Source organism: Mandrillus leucophaeus, unplaced genomic scaffold (genome assembly GCF_000951045.1).
Source record: "Mandrillus leucophaeus isolate KB7577 unplaced genomic scaffold, Mleu.le_1.0 Scaffold150, whole genome shotgun sequence".
Lineage (NCBI taxonomy): Eukaryota > Metazoa > Chordata > Mammalia > Primates > Cercopithecidae > Mandrillus > Mandrillus leucophaeus.
In genome coordinates, this window is record NW_012101477.1 from 4,073,060 (window position 1) to 4,095,245 (window position 22,186).

The 22,186-nt window shown below is 43.4% G+C and overlaps 1 protein-coding gene across 1 annotated transcript in view; it reads right to left on the reverse strand.

The window, feature by feature from the left end:
- The window catches only part of CTNNBL1 (catenin, beta like 1), a 180,276-nt gene extending 170,236 nt beyond the window's left edge, over positions 1-10,040 (reverse strand). Inside the window, exon 1 of the mRNA XM_011974984.1 lies at positions 9,675-10,040. Within this exon, the coding sequence (XP_011830374.1) occupies positions 9,675-9,704 (30 nt within the window). The 5' untranslated portion in view covers positions 9,705-10,040. The remainder of the gene's footprint in view (positions 1-9,674) is intronic.
- Between the last annotated feature and the right edge of the window lie 12,146 nt (positions 10,041-22,186).

Sequence of the window (22,186 nt, forward strand, 5' to 3'; positions counted from 1 at the left end):
GAAGCTTGTCTTTCATCTTTGAGCCCTTTCATCTTTGAGAAACAGCTCCAAGGCTCCTTTCAAGTCTGCTGAATGTCAACACCCCTGACTAAAATGCAAAGTTGGCCATGGGGATAGGCAGGGGAGGAAGCAGAGAATTATGTGATATCTGAACATTTGGCCAGAATGTTCAGTACACACATGAAACGTTAATCAGGGATGGTGAACTAAGAGCTGTCTGCAAAAAGATGCTGAAAGGAGAAGAATCAATGAGTTCTTCTAAAATGATGAAGAAGAGGGTTACAGAGTCAAATTCTAGTGAAGATTCCAGAATAAGGAGGCCCAAGAAAATCTTTGGCAAAAGACAGCACTGACAACTTCAAGAATGTAGGTTCTGAACATTCTACAAAATAGCTGTCCAGTACTCTTCAACACCAAAGACAAGGGAAGACTAAGGAAATATGACAAACATTATGTGGGATCCTGGATAGAAACCTGGAGCAAAAAAATGACCAGACATCTCTGATGACATCTGAATTAAGTGTGCAGTTTAGTTACTAGTATTACACAAATGTTAATTCCCTAGTTTTGATCTTTACATAATGGTTACATAAGATGTTAACTTTAGGGGAAGCTGAATGAGGAATATATGGAAATTCCACTATTTTAATAATTTTTTCTAAGTTTAAAATTCAAAATAAAAAGTTAAAAAGCAAAGAATGTAGGTTTTGTAGCAAGAGTGGCAAGATATGATAATAAGGAAGAGGAAAATGAGTAAGCAACTGAAGTATCAGATGTGAACCCAATTTTCTTGAAGTCTGACATGAAAGCACAGAGATGTAAGCCAACAAGCTAACAAGATAGTAGAGCAAGAGCTTTCCAGAAGGGGAAACTACCAGGGCATATACAAAGGCATGCCTTCACAGATGACATATACTAGTCTACAGTTTAGTAAAGAATGTGTGTAAAAAGACATATAAATAGAATGCGTTTTGTAAGTATGAGAAGAATGGGCCAGAAAAAAGAGATGATGAGAAGAATGCAAAGGGAGGAAGTGACCTTAAGGAAAAAAATTCCTCATGAGATGAAAGAGAAAAACAGTCTGAAATGTTATCAATGAGAATAGTTCTGTATCCTTATCTGTTATAGTCATACTTCCAACAAAAAGTAACTTCAAAATGTACTAAACTGACATGCAAGAAGAGCCTATATAATATGACTTCATGATTAGAATCACATTCTTAGGGCTACTGGGAGGAGGCCTTCACAGAATGAAGGATGTATCTGAGCACCAGTTTTCAGATTTTCAGTAATGTTTCTTATACACACAACAACAACCACCAAAAAACCCATAAAACAGAAAAACTCAATTACGAAATTACAACTACTACCTTATGAGACACACAATAATACAAATGATAAACTCACACAAGAAAAAAAAACAATGCTTATTAAAGCAACCTTGAACTAGTCTTTTATATACCTACTAGATTAGTGGAAAAAATAAATTATGACAACTAGTTCTATCAAGATTGTAATAAAACTGGGGCCAGCCACAGTGGCTCACACTTGTAATCCCAGCACTTTGGGAGACTGAGGCAGGAGGATAGCTTAAGACCAGCCTGGACAACATACAGAGACCCTGATTCTATTTTTTTAAAAAGATTGTAATAAAATTGGAACACACACAAACAGTATACTGTTAGCACTGTAAAACAACCAATGATTCATTCCACGTGAGTACGACGTATTGCGCCACACATCTGCAGCTGAGATGACCCCCATCGTCTCCGGCCACTCCCTGCTTTTTACCCATTGCTGCATTTACCCAATGCTCTGAACATATCACTCCCCTGCTTTTGCTCTTAATAACCCCAGTCAAGAATCACTGTCCCCAGTGTCCTTTACCACCCACAGAATCCCTACTCATTCATCAAGGCTAGGATTCCAGTGTCATCTCCCTTTTCTTCAATGACCAAACCAAATCCATCCCCATCAATACATCCCCTTTCCATACCCAATCCTTCCTTCCATTGTGCTCCCATACTACTTTTATTCATACAGTTAGTTTTTTAAATGTCTGTCTTGCTCCTTACATTATGAATTCTTCTTTAATGTCCATGGTCCATGTCATAATAATTTTAGTGCATGCAATACTTGGTACAGGAGATGGCACATGGTAATTACTAATGACAGATGGGAAGGAAAAAAATGCTACATGAACAAAGCACTTCACTACAATGCTATCTCCAAGAACAAAAACCAGAAAACCACCTAAATATCCAATTATAGAAGAGCAATTTAGGGAAAATGGTCTATCACTCAAGCAAAAAGTATGCAAATATTAAAAATAGCATGAAGGCTATGTAGAAACGCAGAAAATATTCCTGGCAATGTTAAATTAAAAACATAGAACACAAAATAGTATATATGCAATGGTTTCAGCCTCACAAAATACATAAGGACTCTGGGAACAGAAAAATATTGATTGAATAAGGGTAATAGTTTTCCCGCTTCTCAAGTATTTTCTTTAATACTATTTCTATCCCTTTATTACCGTTCACAATTTTATTTCAAAAGAAAAGACTAAGAGGGGGAAAGGAGCAAGTTTAGATATTTCTGTAAGCTCCTGCAATCCAAGAGATATGCTAAGATATTACTGATAGAGGACAAGAGGAGTGGGTGTCTGCAATATCACCAAAACTAAGGGTCCCTGAACCCAATTTGCCTCAAAAAGAATACCTCTCATGTCACAAGCCACACTAAATGTGAATTCTTTATTGGAAAACTTCAGAGGTAAGAACTTTTTCCAGACATCTGTGGAATTAGATTTAATGAGAGTGCCCTGGAGTTCATACACGCGTCTATGCCAGCAGAAACTTCTCAGCCAAGGTACTGCTGGGCACACTTCTTGATGAGATGTCTAAGCCTGAAGGCATCAAAAAAGTACATTTCCATATTGGGAACATAACTGGTTTCCTCTTGAAGACTTTTTCCACCACCTCCTGCCCATATTGTAATTCTCCTATCTCCTCAAATGAATAGTTAACATATGTCAAGGATATACGGCATATACTGAGGCGCTGAGTGCCTATCTCTATTACTTGTAGAAGAACCAATCTCAGCAGAAAATTGGAATCTCCCCACCAAGTTGCCTCAAAAATGAAAAGTAGTAAGCACCCAAAAAATGTTAAATACTTTTAATAAACATTTCTTGACACTGCATGATATTTTTCCTGGCTGAGTCTCTGAATTTTAGATACAGCATCCATCTTAGTCTCTGAATTTTGGAAATGAAAAGAACCAGAAGTCATATTGCCCAGTCTCCTCATTTTACAAGTGACTGGAAAAAAAAAAAAAAAGATGTACAGAAAAGGAAAGTGACTTGTCCTGAGTCACCCAGATAAGTAATGATAAAAGTGGGATTAAAACCCAAATCTCTCAGATTCTCAGCCCCACTCAGTCTACCACATGAAGCGTTTTTATCCCTTGAAATCTCTGGAGCCCCAGTCTAAATAATTAGAACCACAGAATTTTAAAGCTAGAAGGGGCCTCAGAGAGAGTTGCGTACTTAATCCCCTCATTAGGCATATGAGGAAACTGAGGCCCAGGAAGATTAAGTGATTTGCTCTCAATATCTTGAATGGCAGGGAAAAAGTATAACTTAAGCTCAAAAATCTGCAAACCAATGCCCACAAGAGGGGAGGAGTATGTCTCAGCTGAGGAAAAATTGTTCAAGGAAGGTAGATCATTTCAGACCAGGGGTTCACAAAGTACAGCGTCAGCATCACCTGGGATCTGGTTAGAAATGGAGAATCTAAAGTCCCACAGGAGACTGAATCAAACTCTAGGGATGGGGATATTTAAATCAGACAATTTTGTTCCTTTATGTCCCCAAGAAGCAAACTTCAGTGGTCGTGCTGAGTCCACTTTGTAAATGATAACTATAACCAAAGGCTCATTAGATGAACGCATTCTCTGACATGTGGACTATACCTCAACTTTAAAAAGTTTTCAAATCTGAAAACAAAATGGAAAACTACCTCTGGGTGTTCAGTTGGCTTCAGTTCTGGCCCTGCTCCTTACTGGCTGTCTGGCCTTCAGCAGGCAGCTTAACCACCCTAGCTTGAGTTTCCTTTCCTATAATACAGGCATGCTGCCGACCTCAGAGGGCATGTTGAGAATTAAATGTGATAACTTGTCTGAAAACACTTTGGTTCTGCATCTGGCATACAGCAGGCAGGCAGTACGGCACAGTAGTTAGGAGCTCCAACTATGAAGTAAGACTGCCCAGGTACCCTGGCCTTCCTCTACCTGGCTAGATGCCTTAAGGTAGGTGCTTTTTTTGTACCTCAGTTTCCTTATCCGTACAACAGGGATTAACAACAGTACCTTCCTCATAGGGTTGTTATGAGGATTTAGATAGATCATGCTGGTTAGTAAAGCATCTTTCATGTCTACAAAATGTTACTGTTTTCAAGGAGTTTTTTTGTTTGTTTGTTTGTTTTTCATTTTTGAGACAGGGTCTCGCTCTGTCACCCAGGCTAGAGCACAGTGGCGTGATCTTGGCTCAGCATAACTTCTGCTTCCCAGGCTCAAGTAATCCTCCCTCCTCAGCCTCCTAAGTAGCTGGGACCACAGACACACACCACCACGCCCGGTTCATTTTTATACTTTTTGTAGAGACAGGTTTTCACCACGTTGCCCAGGCTGGTCTGGAACTCCCGGACTCAAGCGATACGCCTGCCTTGGTCTCCCAAAGTGCTGGGATTACAGGGATGAATGACCACGCTTGGCCTCAAAGAACTTTTGCATCCATAAACTCACGACTTTCTGCAAGAGGATGGGTGCAACCGACTATGAACTAGATTCCAGACTTCACCATCTTTTAGGAACAGGAAGAGGGACATGGATCTTACAAAAAGGAAACTGAATGAACAGAACACAAGGGGAATGTACAGAGCTGGAAATAAGGAGACCAGGATTCTGAGATAAGGCCAGGTGGTATAAGGAAGCCAGGGCCTCAATAAGGTCCTGAGGTAGATTTTGGGACCGGTGCTGCTTTCCAAGCCTTAGACCATAATTCTGAATTTGGGTTCTGAAACTTAGCCTTGAATTGAGGATATTTCGCTGAGCAAAGGCCCAGAGCTGGTTTTTGGTGCCCAACAGGTGGGCCTCTCACCTCTCGAATGGCTCTGGCCGGTCAATTAGCCAAAGTGAGGAACTTGCGATGGGGAAGGAGACGCTCCTGGCTGGCCAGCTGGACGTGAGCATGCCTGCCCTACACTGGCGAGATGAAAGTGCTCTCCAGTAGCAGACTTAGGAGGTTTCAGCCCTGTCACCCAGTTCAGTTCAGTATTGTCAACCTGAATTAAATGAGTTCCACTACTGTAGTTCCTTATTGTGCAACCAACATATTTGCATTTTAAAACTCTTAGGTTGAATCCTCAGAAAATGTAAACATAAAGGCCAAGATCCAGGATAAGGAAGGCAAGTAAAGTTTTGTAGTTCAGGAAAATTAGCCTGCGGCAAGCCCAATCTACCTGCAGGCGCTAGGCATATTTGCTCTTGGTGAGGGGGAAAGGGGTCAGATTGACAAAGTGAAATACTTCTGGAATAACACAACAAACAAGTGTTGATGATCAAGAAGCAAAGCTACCTAGATTGGAATCCTTGAGGTACATTTCACTTGTGTGAATTTGGACATGTTTTTTATTCTCTATACCTATTCCCTCACCTTTAAAATGAAGGTTCCTATATTAACATATTCAGTACTGTCATTAAGATTAAATGTGGTAAGATGTGTAAACACTAAAAAATAATAATAAGGAGATCAGGATTCTAGTTTCAACTCTGGCCACCACCTTGGCCCACAACCTCAGGTGAGTCCCTTTATCAGACTAAGGTTCACTTTTCATCTGTGAACAAGTGGGTTGAAAGAAGCTACCTACCGTAGCTCTCAAAAGTCAAGGTCTTTATCATGGCCCACAAGGAAGGCCTACACAGTCTTGTCACATGCCTACATCTTCAACTTTGTCACTTACCATTCCCCTGTTCACTTCCCATGTTTCAGCTACATCGATCCTCCTTCAAGGCTGCACCAGCTTCTACCAATAGCCTATGTCCATATTTGCTGTTCTCGCTGCCCCCATCATTCTGCTCCCTTCACATGACTAGCTCCCTCTCAACCTTCAGTCCTTTAATATCCTTTCCTCTGTGTCCTTCCTCAAACACATTACATAAAGTAAAAAGTCCTGTCCCCAACTCCCAAGGGTTATTTTCTACTGGAGTGCTGTCCAATAAAAATACAACAAAAGCCACAAACAAAACACCTAACTTTACATTTTCTTTTTCTTTTTTTTTTTTTTTTGAGACAGTGTTTCAGTGTTGTTGCCCAGGCTGGAGTGCAATGGGATGATCTCAGCTCACTGCAATCCCCACCTCCCAGGTTCAAGCGATTCTCCCGCCTCAGCCTCCCAAGTAGCTGGGATTACAGGCATGCACCACCACGCCCGGCTAATTTTTAATATTTTTAGTAGAGACAGGGTTTCTTTTTTTCTTTTTCTTTTTTTTGGAGACAGAGTCTTACTCTGTCTCCCAGGCTGGAGTGCAGTGGTGCGATCTCGGCTCACTGCAAGCTCCGCCTCCCAGGTTCACGCCATTCTCCTGCCTCAGTGTCCCCAGTGGCTGGGACTACAGGTGCCCGCCACCACGCCCGGCTAATTTTTTTGTATTTTTAGTAGAGATGGGGTTTCACTGTGTTAGCCAGGATGGTCTCAATCTCCTGACCTCGTGATCCTGCCTTGGCCTCCCAAAGTGCTGGGATTACAGGCGTGAGCCACCGCGCCTGGCCAGCGAGACAGGGTTTCTTCATGTTGGTCTGGCTGGTCTCAAACTCCCGACCTCAGGTGACCCGCCTGCCTCGGCTTCCCAAAGTGCTGGGATTACAGGCATGAGGCACCACACCTGGCCCACTTTACATTTTCTAGTAGCCACATTTTAAAAGTTTTTAAAAAGGCAACACCAATTTTAATAATATATTCTCTTTAATCCAATACATCCTAAGTGTTATTTATTCAACATGTAATCAGCATAAAAGTTAAGATACTGTACATTATTTTCATGTGGCCAGTGGCAATGGCTCACACCTGTAATCCCAGCACTTTGGGAGGCTGAGGCTGGCAGATCACCTGAGGTCGGGAGTCAAGACCAGCCTGACCAACATGGAGAAACCCCGTCTCTACTAAAAATACAAAATCAGCCAGGCATGGTGGCGCATGCCTGTAATCCCAGCTACTCAGGAGGCTGAGGCAGGAGAATCGTTTGAACCCGGAAGGCAGTGGCTGTGGTGGGCCGAGATCACGCCATTGTACTGCAGCCTCGGCAACAAGAGCAAAACTCCAACTCAAAAAAAAAAGATATTGTACATTATTTTCATACTAAATCGTTGAAATCCAGCGTGTATTTTACAGAAGTAGCAGATCTAAATTCGAAACTAGTCACATTTTAAGTGTTCAAGAATCACATGTGCCTAGTGGCTACTATACCCAGCAGTGCAATTGTATAGCATCCTCTGCTATATTCCCTTCCTAGCACTCACCACAATCTGAAATGTCTTGTTTACTTATTATCTTGTAACTTCCCACCAGATGCTCCACAAAGGCAAGAATCTTGTCTTTTATTCAGTGTTATATACTCAGCGGATAGACTGCCTTGAACACAGTAGGTGTTCAATATATATTTGTTGAGCAAATGAAAGAACCTTTTCTAGCTTTAACGGGCTAGCCATTCTAGAAATTCCAAGCAGGCATACAATCACTCATTTAATAACTTGCCTATTTCCCTTCGTCTTTCACTATCAATTAAACTGTCTTTAAAAGAAAAATCTCTTGGCTATATAGCTCCCCATGCTGAATTGTTCTTTCCCATGATGTCTTAAGTGTCCAGGGTCAATTTCCTGTATGTTGGCTGAGGGAGTGGTATGAAAATAACTGCTAATATTTACTGAATGCTTACTCTTTGGCAAGCATTGTCTAAACACTTTAGATTTCTCAACAGCTTCACAACAGCCCTGTGAGGCAGCTACTGTCATTGTCCCCCATTTACACATGAGGAAACCAACGCACAGAGAAGTTACGTATTTTGTTCAAGGTTACAGCAGCCAGTTAGTAGCAAAACAGAGATTGCCAGCAACCTAGGGGTCCAGACTCACGGTTCTTAATCACCTATTCTTGATTGCAGAGCTGTCCAACAAAAATATAAGCTGAACTACATATGTGATTTTGAATTTTCTAGTAAACACATTAAAATGTCAAGAGGAGCAGTTAAAATTGGTTTTAAACATATTTTATTGGCTGGGTGTGGTGTGTGGTGGCTCATACCTGTAATCCCAGCACTTTGGGAGGTCAAGTGGGAAGACTGCTTGAGGCCAGGAGTTTGAGACCAGCCTGGGCAACATAGCAAGACCCTGCTCTACAAAAAATTTAAAAATCAGCCAAGCATAGTGATGCCCCGCCTGCAGTCCTAGCTACTTGGGAGGATACCTTAGACCCAGGAGTTTGGGGCTACTGTGAGCAATGATCATGCCACGGCACTCCAGCCTGGGCGACAGAGCAAGATCCCGTCTCTAAATAACAAAATAAAATTTTAAAAATTAAGTATATTTGATTTCACCCATTATCCAAAATATGATCATTTAATCAATATGACCAATAACCAATGTAATTGATATAATCAGTACGATCATGTTATCAATATAAAAATTTTACTTTTTCCATACTAGTCTCCAAGCCAAATGTGACTTTACACTTACAGTACTTCTCAATTCAGACTAGTCACATTTCAAGCAATCAACAGCCTATGTGGCTAGTGGCTATCACATTCCGCAATGCAGCTCTACTGCCCCTCACAATGACCCTCCTATGGAATCAAAGCGGGGGAAAAACTTTGGCGTGGAAGTCAGTACGCCTGAGCTCAAATTCCAGCTCCTTGTTTCTGAGTGACTTTGGACAAGTCCTTTCTGCTCTCTAGGTCCCAAACAGTTTCCCCACAAGTATCCTAGCCAAGGGGGACCCTGAGCAAGATTCCTAGAAACTCGTTCCATGCTAGAATTCCCAACATCTCCTCCAAATCGCAATAAACACAAGCACAGCTTTCCACACTTTAAACCCAGCTCTCATATACATCAGTTTACGGTACAGTCCTCAAACAACCCTACTAAGGCAGTTATTAGTGTCTCCACCATATAGATACAAAAACTTCGTTCAAAGAGGGGGGGAATGACTTGTCCAAGAGCCACACAGCCAGTCAGTGGAGAAGCTGGAGATCAAATCCAAGAGCGATCAAGGCGCTCCCACCGCCGCCACCACCATCACCTCAATGACTGGGGGAACATGAGAGCTGAGAGGACATGGTTGTGAAAAAAGGATAGTCCGGGGTTTCAGAGGAGTTTCAGGGAACCAGGTCCCAGGGTGAGGAAGAGGAGATGAAGGGTTCAGGTCTTGAGAAGGGATGAATCGAAAGGGCCCAGGAGGGCTTCGGAGAGGAAAGGAAAACGAAGGGCTGAGACCCCGGGTGGCATGAGAAGTTAGAGGGCCCGGGAGTGAGGCGAGAGGAGGTGAGATGAAGGGGCTCTGGCCCCTGCGACCCCTGCCGAGGTGAGAACGCGGTCGCTCGGCCCTCCCTGCCCCTCATACCTGGTAGCTCAGAAGTTCGCCCACGTCCATGGTACCCGGCCCAGCAAATACTCCGCTTCCCTGCACTCACTCCCAGACCGCGGGCCCGTCAGCCGCTGCTCCAGCCACACTGCCGTAAAGTGCGGCGAGCGGGGCCGCAGAGCCAATAGGGCAAAAGTGCGCGCGACAAGCGAGGCGGCCACACCGCGGTAAAAGGACGCGCCGCCGTAAAGCGCGCTGCATTTGGAACAGGGTTGCTTCCGCCTGGAGCCTGAGGGGGCGGGGGCGGAGACTTAGAGGAGGGATGGGAGGGGAGAGCAGGGACAAGAAGAAACCAAACTTAAAGGCGCGCCCCCTGTGTCCAGGGCGGAGTGCCGGGTGCTTGGTGTGCGCTCTCGCGAGCTTCCAGTCATTTATCCTTATTTTACAGAAAAGGAAACTGACGCTGCCAACTGCACCTTCCAACACTGTACGCATTAGCCACATGTGGCTACCTAGCGCTTGAGATATGGCTACTCCGAAGTGAGATGTGCCATAAGTGTAAATAAAATACACACCAGATTTCTAAGACTTATATTGATTACAGGTGGAAATGATATTTTGGATATATTGGGTCAAATTCATATATTATAAAATGAATTTTACCTGTTTCTCTTTACTTCTTAAATGTGGTTGGTAGAAAATTTTTAATTACACATATGGCTCTCATTTGTGGTTCCCACTAATTTCTATCAGATGGTGCTGGCTCAAAAAGTGACTTGTCCCAAGGCTATACAACTATTAGTGGCTGAGAAACTGTTGGTGATTACATGTCTCTCTAGGCTTGTGTCTGTTCATCTATGCAAAGTCTAACGGTCACTAGATGATTGCTACCCAGGTGTTATAAAAAGGTTTCTGGAAGAGAAAGTTAAACAAGATCAGAGTGCACCTGGGACTTAAGGCTCCATCTTCAAAGGAAATTAAACCTCCTTCCATAAGCCCCTGCCCTTTATATTTATACTTATATTTATATATTATATTTATATGCCCTTCATATTTACAATTGTGGTCCCCATCCCATCTCCACTGGCTCCAATTTACAGAAATTATTCTTATTCCTCAAAATGATGAATCCTCTCCCCTTCTGCCTGGCCATCAGCCCCACACCCATCCAACTCTCTCATCTTTCAGGTCTCAAATGTCACTTTCTTAGAATGGCTTCTTCAACTCACCCTCAGTCCAAGTTATTCTTTTTCCAAGTACCTTCTCCACTACATATATATCTCAGTCTATCATTTTGTGCTTAATGGTTAACTATTTGTTTCTTGACAGCCTCATTTACTGGACTGCAAGCTCCATGCAAGCAGGACATGTGTATGTAATGTTCACCCCTGTATCCCCCGAGCCTCGTACAGTACCTGGTAGAGGGCGAGGTTTCATAATGGGCCTTGTGTGCCATGGTAAAGAGATTGGATTTTGACTAGGCGTGGACGGGCGTGGTGGCTCATGCCTGTAATCCCAGCATTTTAGGAGGTCAAGGTGGGCAGATCACTTGAAGTCAGGAGTTTGAGACCAGCCTGACCACCATGGTGAAACCTCGTGTCTACTAAAAATTACAAAAATTAGCTGGGCATGGTGGCACGTGCCTCTACTTGGGAGGCTGAAGCAGGAGAATCGCTTGAACCCAGGAGGCAGAGGCTGTAGTGAGCTGAGATTCCACCACTGCACTCCAGCCTGGGTGACAGAGCAAGACTCTTGTCTCAAAAAAAAAAAAAAAAGAGAGAGAGAGAGGGAGAGAGGTTGGATTTTATGCTAACAGCATAAGGAAAGTTTTAAGCAAGGTAGTTTTGTGATTGGGCTTATGTTTTTAAAGGATCACCTATGCAATCTGCATTGAATTGAGTTTATTTGGGTGTCTTCCCCCTCCTACTTACATTCTATCAGAGTATAGACTGTGCCGGGCCGGGCGTGGTGGCTCACGCCTGTAATCCCAGCACTTTGGGAGGCTGAGGTGGGCAGATCACGAGGTCAGGAGATCAAGATCATCCTGGCCAACAATGGTGAAGCCCTGTCTCTACTAAAATGCAAAAAATTAGCCAGGGTGTGGTGGCACGCGCCTGTAGTTCCAGCTACTCCGGGAGACTGAGGCAGGGGAATAGCTTGAACCAGGGAGGTGGAGGTTGCAGTGAGCCGAGATGGTGCGACTCCAGCCTGGAGACAGAGCAAGACTACGTCTCAAAAAAACAAACAAACAAACAAAAAGAATATAGACTATGCCTTGTTCGGGAAGACAGGAGAGAGTAATGATGAGGGTATACCCTTCGGACCGAGACCCCTGTGTTCTAGTTCATGGTATGTTAATGCCAACTTGCATAGACAGGTTTACAAAAGCCCATGGTTAAATTTGCAGGAAACTTGCAAGCTGATTGACACCAGGTTGATAGCTTGAAATCAGCCATGCTAGGAGTATTTATACAATGTAAATCAGCAAATGCTACAAATCAGGGTTGTTAATGTTGTGTTTCCAGAGAGCCACTTGTAGGGTTTTTTTGTTTTTTTGTTCACTTTTGAGACAAGCTCAGGCTTTATCACCCAGGCTGGAGTGCAGTGGCGGGATCTCAGCCCACTGCAACCTCCCCATCTCAGACTCAAGCCCACCTCAGCCTCCCGAATAGCTGGGACTACCGGCGTGTGCCACCGTGCCTGGCTTATTTTGTTGTTGTTGTCATTGCTGTTGTTGTAGAAATGGAGTTTCACCATGCTGCCCAGGGTGGTCTCAAACTATGAGCTCAAGCAATCCGCCGGCCTTGGCCTCCCAAAGTGCTGGGATTACAGGCATGAGCCACTGCACCCAGCCGAGCCAGTTGTTAAACATCTACCAACACACCCTGATTCTGGTTCTAGTGGAAATTCCACCACATCTAGCTATGGGTCCTTGGGTAACGTACTTTCTCTGTCTCTAAATTATACTTTCCTTATCTGTAACATGACTCATTCATTCATTCATTCATTCATTCAACAAGTATTTACTGGGAGCCTACTCAATGCTAGGCACAATTCTGGGCTGTGAGGATACAGAAGTTTATAAAACAAAGCTCCTGCCTTCTGGAAACCTACATTCTAGTTTGGGAGAAAACCTCATAGAGAAAATGTTGATATCAGTCTTATTTTACAGATGTGGAAACAGTGGCAAGGAACTTCACCTCTACATACCTGATTTTCACCTGCAAAGTGGAGATTCAACCAAATCTACCTCATAAGGTTATGGAGGGTTGACATGAAATGCTGTATGCAAAGCACTTGGCACAGCACCTGGCACAGAAAAGTGCTGAATGTCTTAGATTAATATTATAAAGAGCAAACTGACAGCTGGACACGGTGGCTCACGTCTGTAATCCCAGAGTTTTGGGAGACCAAGGCGGGTGGATCCCTTGAGCCCAGGAGTTCAAGACTAACCTGGACAACATAGTGAGACCCTGTCTCTACAAAAAAATAGGGAAAAAAAATTAGCTGAATGTGGTGGTGTGTGCCTGTAGTCTCAGCTACTCAGGAGGCCGAGACTAGAGAATCACTTGAGCCCAGGAGGCAGAGGTTGCAGTGAGCCAAGATTGCACCACTGCACTCCAGCCTGGGTGACAAAGTAAGACCCTGTCTCCAAAAAAAAAAGGGGGGGGGTTGAGTGGGAGGGGGGCAAAGGAGAGGGCAGGAAGAATGAGATAATTCCTTATAACCTTTCCTTTTTAGGCATTCAGTCTTGTCTGTTTTTGTAGAGACCAGTTCTAAAACATAGAATTATAAGGCAAAAATCCTGTAAGAACCAGGTTTGGTGAGCACCCTGAACTGGGGGTAATGTGCTCTGCTAGAGGTTTCCCTGAGAAAGAATATCTGGACAGGGGTTTAAAGGGGAAGAAGGGTTTACCAAGAATATACGGCAGGAGAATGGGGACCCAGGCAGAGGGAACCGCATGAGCAAAGACGAGGCAATTGGACCCTTCCTTGTGGAGAGAGCTTCAAATGTGTGGAAGAAATGATGGACAGTAGGCAAAAGAGGCTGGCTGGAGAAGCTCATGAAGAGGGTTAAGAGATTTAGCAAATAAAAATACAGGACACCCAGTTAAATCTGAATTTCAGACAAACAATGAATTTTTTATAAATTTGTCTCATGCAATATGTAATACCATACTAAAAATTTTTTGTTGCCTATCTGAAATTCAGAATTAAATGGGCATTATTTATTTTATCTGGCAACCCTAATCTTGGAGACACTTGAATGCCAGATTAAGATATTTTCATTTTATCTTGATGAGAGGGTCCATTAATAATTCTTTGGGAACCCCCAGGGATGAGACTTGGGGCGCTCACTCTTCAGGTCTCAGCCTAATCGCACACATCAGAGGAATCTTTCCTGACCACAAGATTTAAGACAATTCCTTCCCTTCAAGATTCTGTATCAGCATTCCTGATTATTATTATCTTCAGAACACTTATTGTTTTTGTTTTTATATTTGTTTGCTTTTTACTCATTTGGGGACTGCTTTCCCTTCCAGATTCTAAGCTCCAGAAGGCCAAACATTGCATCATTTACCACAGTAACCTCAGAACCTAACACAGTACCTGGCGCTTAATTGGTACTCACTAAATAGTTGTTGATTTAATAAATGAACCAATTAATCTACTGATTTATGCATTAATTCCTGGTCATAATAATCTCAAATACCTTCAAATTATCACCCAAGGGCCAGGTATGATGCCTCGTACCTATAATCCCAGCACTGTGGGAGACCAAGATAGGAGGATCACTTGAGGCCAGGAGTCTGAAACCAGCCTGAGCAACAAAGTAAGACCCGGTCTCTACAAAATAAAAATAAAAACATCAGCTGGGTGTGGTGGCATGTGCCTGGAATCCCAGCTACTCAGGAGGCTGAGGTGGGAGGATCGCTTGAGCCCATGATGTTGGGGCTGCAGTGAGCCGAGAGCACACCACTGCACTCCAGCCTGGGCAACAGAGAGAGACCCTGTCTCAAAAAAATTTGTTTTTACTTCTCACCCAAAATCCTAACAATGTGACTATATCAATTTTAAAGATAAAATAAAAAAGAATGCTCAGAAGAGCTATGTGCTATGCACCAAGCAGAATGAAATCGTGATGATAATGATTTCAGAGTGGCATCCAGGAGGGAGTTGGGAGAAGAGTACCATTCAAGAAGCCAACTGCTGGGCTGTAACCTTTTAAAGAAATGTGGAAGAATTACCCCTTCCAGAAAGCTTTTAAATAGCCATGGGCTGCCTAGGTTCCTTAAACTTCACGCTTTACCTGCTCCAAAGTGTCATCAGAGTCACCTTCTCCATTTTTCATTGCCCAGTAAATTATTTATTGGAACAGCCTTTAAGAAAATATTCTTAAAAAAAAAAAACTCATAAAATATATTTGTCATCAATATTGAGCTCCTACCCTACAATCTTGGGTTGATTTGAAACATACAACACTGCCGAAGAAATCCTGACTCTTCCAATCAGTACCTGAATGGGTGGGGAAGAGTTACAGAGTGGACAATGGAAAGGGGAACCTGTTTTCTGGGGAGCAGAATGCAATTTCTGGGGCTCAGGAAGAGTCTGTTCCCTCTGCTTCCTATTCCCAACATCCAGGTCCATGAGTCCCCTGTACTGTCATATTTTTAAAGAATTGTGATAACTGAGATCTGGAGTTTAGCTACTTGCCCATAGTCATAGTTAGTAACTGGCAAGACTCCAATCCAAGTCCATCTGACTATGCATTTCACAGTAGGGATTTGGGCTCAGTTAACCTTTCAAATAGTACTGACACTTACGATCCAAGCACAGGAGATTACTGACTGCTAACGAGTAATTATCTCTCCCAGCAGGCATAGATCTCACTTAGACACAAGGAGAATTTATGTCCCTAGACAGACTGTGAGCCACGTACAAACTCAATAGTCATGGATATGCAATGAAAAGGAATAATTTGGTGTGGGAGGGAAAGGGAATCTGAGGTATGATAAAGGAATTGTGATTGTGTTAAGAGTCCTCATCTTTTAAAGATACATACTAAAATTTATGTATGAAATAATATGATGACTAGAATTTGCTCCAAAATTGTCAGAGGTGGGAGAGGTATGGATTTGAGTGGAAGTATAGATGAAAGAATTATCGGTAAGTTGTAATTGTTGAAGGTGGGTGACAGATACATTGGAGCTCATTTTACTATTCTTCTGGAAATGGGATGGCAGCAGCAATTCCAAGAACAACAACAGCAAGAAGAATAAGAGAGATCATGTTTTCCTGGGGCTCTCTCTTAGAAAGAAGGGAGAAGGAATGCTGGTAAGGACCAACTGTGTCCATTGCACAAAGAAATTATTCCATGGCCAAGAATGTTGAGCTGTAGAGCAGCCTGGGAAGCATGACAAAACCCCATCTCTACAAAAAATACCAAAATTAGCCAGATGTGGTTGTGCACATCTGTAGTCTTAGCTACTTGGGAGGCTGAGTAGGAGGATCGCTTGAGCCTGGGAGGTGGAGGCTGCAGTGAGCCGCGATTGTACCACTGTACTGCAGCCTGGGCAATAGAGACCCTATCTCAAAAAAAAAAAAAAAAGTTGGGCTGTCAACCCTGAGAAAGCCAATTTTAAAACAGAAATAATAAAAAACGATATTGAGCTGGAAAAACCATGAAACCAGACTCACAATGAGTCATAAGAGTCAAAGAAATTGCATAAACCTCTAATTCTGAGAAGTGCCACTCATTAGTGCCCCATACCAACGACTGTCATGAGTCAGACGTTTCAGAGATGCTTAATATGAAAGGACAGGGAGAACTATTCGTGCTATTACCATTTGGGGCCAAAGGACATTGGTCAAGACCACTTTTCGCTTGGGAAGTAAGCACATTCCTTAGCTAGTGAGCTGAATTGGTTGCTTATTACACAGCCTTGGCACTAAGTATGTGTATTAGTTATCTATTGCTGTGTAACAAGTTATCCCAAAACTTAGTGGCTTAAAAAAACTAAGAACATGTATTATGTTACACAATTTTGGTGAACCAGGAATTTAGAAGCAGCTTAGCAGGATAGTTCTGGCTCAGAGTCTCTCATAAAGTTGTAGTCACGATGTCGTTCACTTCCAGGACGGCTCACCCACATGGCAAGCAAGTTATACTGGTTGTTGACTGGGGACCTCAATTCCCTGATGCATAGGTCTCCTTACCAGGCTGACTGAGTGTTCTCACGTGGCGGCTGACTTCCTCCAAAGCAGGTGATCCAAGAGAGAACAGGACAGAAGTCACAGTATCTTTTGTGATCTAGCCTCAGAAATCACAGTCCATTATTTCTATGATATCCTATGGAGTACACAACACAGGCCTGTTCATTATGGGAGGGAACCACACAGGACATGAATACCAGGAGGTGAGATTCACTGGGACCATCCTGGAAGTGGAGGCTTCAACTCCGGCCAAGCCTTTAGGTGACTGCAACCTCATGAGATATACGAAACCAGAATCACCCATCTAAGCCATCCCTAAATCCCTAATTCACAGAAACGGTGAGATAATAAATGCTTTTTGTTGTTTTAACCACCTACGTTTTAGGCAATTTATTGTGCAGCAAGAGATATACAAAGTCCAAGCAGGTTAGGTACCAAAAAGTGACAATTCTATCATTGGTAGCCGCTGTGACCTATTGATAAACAGAGCAATTGATAAACACCAATTAGATGCCCTGAATCATTCCCAGCAGCTATCAGTGAAATTAACACCAGCAACAGTGAAAGCAAAGAATGTTCCAGCACCCCAGATTGGGAAGAGGGGTAGCTGTTAAACTCACATCTTCTCAGGGAGACTCATTATGCACATGAATATATGAGAAGCCCTGTGCAGTCTTGTAGGAAGAAAACTCTTTAACTGTTTCACCCAATGTTTTCCAAACCCATTTGATAACAGAAGCTATTTTTCATCTAACACCTATTAGCATCCTGTGGAACTAGTGTTATGAAATACACACCTTAAGAAAAACTGATCTACCTCAACCTCAGAAGTTTCAGAAAATTATGCATCTTTTTCCTGTTCTTTCATTTTCTTAAAAATAAACCTGACATTGAAAACGTAGAAATCACAAGTTTTTGTTTAGAAAAAAATTAGTCAGGTGTGGTGGTGCACACATGTAGTCCCAGCTACTTAGGAGGCTGAGGTAGGAGGATGGCTTGAGCCTGAAAGGTCAAGGCTACAGCTAGCAGTGCCACTGCACTCCAGCCTGGGCAACAGAGTGAGACCTTGTCTCTAAAGTAATTAATTAAATGCCTATGTATATATTTAAAAGACCTAAATTTTTCCAAGCCTGACCTTCTAAGCACATACATGGTTCTACATTGATGTTCATTAACTTTCTCTGACTCAAGAGCTTCCACATGCACCAGTAAAAGAATCTGAGCCCAGCTGTCATGAACAACCATGTTCTTTCTGCATGTGCTTAAGCTCGTGTATACTCCTGCCTCATGTATACTCCTCTCCAGGGGTTCTCTGCTCAGGTGCTGCGTTGGTATCTGCAGCCCCCATGTCACTTGAAAGGGGAGCCTCACCCCTGCCACTGCTGCCCTACCTAGGGCACTGCTCCCAGGCACTTCAGTAGCTGCAGGACCCTGAAGGGGCATGGCCTTCTGCTTGGGTGTCCATAGCAGCAGAGCCGTACTGTGCCCTGTAGAAGCATGGAGTACAGGCAGCCATCCTCAGTGCTGAGTTACATTTGTCTGGGCACCAAGGCAGTTCTGCTTCTACCCTGTTTCTCACCTCTGCTGTCCACAACATCTCACCCTAGGTGGGTTAGATTTCATCCCTGAATCGGACCAGGCAGCAGATAGTGTCTGGTCCTCTCAATTCCCAGTTTACCCTCAAATGCCTCAAAGGCACACACACAAGCCTCAAAGATTCTTTCTGTTCCCGTCATTACCTTCTCCCTCTTTCTTCCCTTCCCCCTCCTCCTCTTCTTCCTCCTGTACTCCTTTTCCTCCTCCTCCTCTTCTTCACCATCCCCCATTACCTGCTCTGATGGAGCATTAATCCATCAGACCCCAAGCCCTATTCCAAGCCCTGCTGGGAACTCCTCTCCAAATCTTGAGTAAAGAAAATGAAAAGGTGGGTGCGATGGCTCATGCCTATAATCCCAGCATTTTTGGAGGCTGAGGCAGGAGGATCACTACCATCCTGGGCAGTATGGCAAAACCCCATCTCTACAAAAAAATACAAAAATTTTACCCCCATCCAAATTTCACCTAAAGAAGTTTGTGGTGGTGATCTCTGACTAGTGAAATATGGATGACTTTTATTTTGTTCCTTTTTACTTATTTGTATTTCCTCAATTTCTACCATGAACAAGTATTAGAGAAGTAAACAATAAAAGAAATATATTAAAGCTGTATCTATAAAAGTAAGTAATGAAAATAATTTTTGGCGAGGTATGGTAGTTTATGCCTGTAATCCCAACACGTTGGGAGGCCGAGGTGGGTGGATTGCTTGAACCCAGGAGTTCCACACCAAGCTGGGCAACATGGCAAAACCCTGTCTCTACTAAAAATAGAAAAAATTAACTGGGCATCATGGCATACACCAGTAGTCCCAGCTACTGGGGAGGCTGAGGTGGGAGGGTCACCTGAGCCCAGGAAGCTGAGGCTGCAGTGAGCCGTGGTCGCACCACTACACTCCAACCTAACTGATGGGTGTGAGATCCTGCCTCAAAAAAAAATAAAAAATAAAAAAATAGGAAAAAAATATATATGTTTTTATCTCCGTGGTATTTCTTAAAGTGATCTGTAATGCTTACACTTTGGGTTTTGTAAAATCACACACATCAGCCCCCACAGGATGCACATTCCCCCCCAGCACATCTCTAATCATCTTATTTCTTTCTGCAAAAAAGCAACCACTGTTGATATTTTAGGAATAGGTTTTTATAGAGCTTGTTACATTTTATATTTATTTATATTTATGTTGTATGTTTTTATTTATACCACCATATTATTCCAGAAAGGATTTAAGATTGCTGACAAAGATATGTAAAGCACAACAAGGTGGCATAAATGGAAACAAGACATAAGAAAAAGAAAAGTTGGTCGGGCGCAGTGCCTCATGCCTGTAATCCCAGCACTTTGGGAGGCTGAGACAGGTGGATCACCTGACGCCAGGAGTTTCAGACCAGACTGGATAACATGGTGAAACCCTGTCTCTACTAAAAATTCAAAAATTAGCCGGGAATGGTGGTGGGTGCCTGTAGTCCCAGCTACTCTGGAGTCTGAGGTTGAACCCCGGAGGCGGAGGTTGCAGTGAGCTGAGATCGTGCCACTGTACTCCAACCTGGGTGGCAGACTGAGACACCATATCAAAAAAGAAAATAAGGCCAGGTGCGGTGGCTCATGCTTGCAGTCCCAGCACTTTGGGAGGCCGAGGTGGGTGAATCCCTTGAGGTCAGAAGTTCAAGACCAGCCTGGCCAACATGGCAAAACGCTGTCTCTACTAAAAATACAAAAACTTAGCTAAGCATGGTGGCAGACACCTGTAATCCCAGCTACTTGGGAGGCAGAGGCAAGAGAATTGCTGGAACCCAGGAGTGGAGGTTTCAGTGAGCTGAGATTGCACCATTGCACTCCAGCCTGGGTGACAGAGCGAGACTCTGTCTCCAAAAAAAGAAAGAAAGAAAACCTCAGAGAAGAGCATAAAACAGAGACAGAAGTGGAGCTAATACAAAAACGCTTGCAGGGAATCCTGTTAGTGTGATCTGGGGAGGTCATGAGTTGGTTTTAAGGTACTAACGAGCAAATATGAAAACAGAACTTTGTCCATTAATTAACTGATCCCTCCTACTTAACCAGCTCATCTACTGGTTTTCAAATTATGCGCCTGTAGACTACTTCTGTGAACTGGACCCAGCCATTCTACCACCAAAATCCAGTAGCGGAGAACTGGGGGTCTTAGGCCAATCATGGGAGGGAAGGATGGAAGGGAGAAGTACCTTCATTTGTGATTATTCTCCAGTGCACTTCCCCAACTTTTGCACCTGTTTCCAATTTTTATGGTGGAGCCCAGTACAAGATGTCATTTGATTTCGTATAAAGTTATATATTTACTCATTTTAACATTAATTTATCACTATTTTATGGTAGTATGCAAGAGAGACAATGATGTCAAGGTACTTCTTGGCTGGGCACGGTAGCTCATGCCTGTAATCCCAGAACTTTGAGAGACTGAGGTGGGTGGATCACTTGAGGCCAGGAGTTGGAGACCAGCCTGGCCAACATGGTGAGACCCCGTCTCTACTAAAAATACAAAAATTAGTGAGGCATGGTGGCATGCGCCTGAAATCCCAGCTACTCGGGAGGCTGAAGCAGGAGAATCACTTGAACCTGGGAGGCAGAGTTTGCAATGAGCCGAGATCACGTCACTGCACTCCAGCCTGGTCAACAGAGTAAGACTCTGTCTCAAAAAAAAAAAAAAAAAAAGTACTTCTTCACCACCATCTGAAAAAGCTGAGGAACACCCAGTCCAGGCTGTCTGTGAGGATTCAGTTGAGCAGCCATGTTTGCACACCCACAGTGTACCAAGTGTTGTGCTAGGCAGAGTGAAAGATTTAAAAATGAGTACAAAAAAAGCATGTCTTCTAGGAACCTACCATCTAATGCAGCAGATCAATACATCTTTATTTATTTAATTATTATTATTATTGGTCACTGTGATTTATTTTTGAACTATTTCCCCTGTAGTTTCTTAATATAAAAACTAGGGAATCAAGACTTTTAATTGCATTTATTCCACAAATATTAATTGAAGGCCTACAACGTGAAAAGCAGCCTTGGCTACATGTTGCACATATTCTGGAGTCAGAATCCCAGCTCTGCAGGCTGTAGCTGTACAAACCTAGGAAAGCCACTTTCTCTCTGAGACTCTTTTCTGCCTTCTATAAAATGTGGAGGAAAATACTGTATTATTCGAGTTATCTACTGTCATAAACAAAATCGATGTTTATTTCTTGCTTATGCAACAGTCTAATGTAGACGCTTGGCATGTGGCCTTCCACATGTCAGGTCAGGCATCCAGGTTCTTCCCACTTTGTGGCTTTACTGTCCTTTAGGACCTTGAAGACTTTTGCTTCCAATCTGCGGGTGGGAAAAGAGCACATGGAGGATCCTGTGAGAGGTATATAGCCTGCAAGTGGTGTATTTTACTCCCTCATCCTGTCACCCAGGAAGCAGTCCTAAGGACAAGGAAGGTTAGGAAATGTAGTCTCTCCACGGGCCCACGAAGAAGAGGGAGTGGTGAGAGAAAGCACCTTTGTGGAGCAGAGAGGAGGCTGGGACCCGGGGAGCGAGGGGAGAGTGGGATGAGGGGAGGAGGCAGGAACTGGCCCACTGAGGCCTGATAGAGTGGAGCAAATAAGTTGGGTCTTCACAGTGGCTCACACCTGTAATCCCGGCACTTTGGGAGGCTGAGGCGGGTGGATCACCTGAGGTCAGGAGTTCAAGACCAGCCTGGCCAACATGGTGAAACCCTGTCTCTA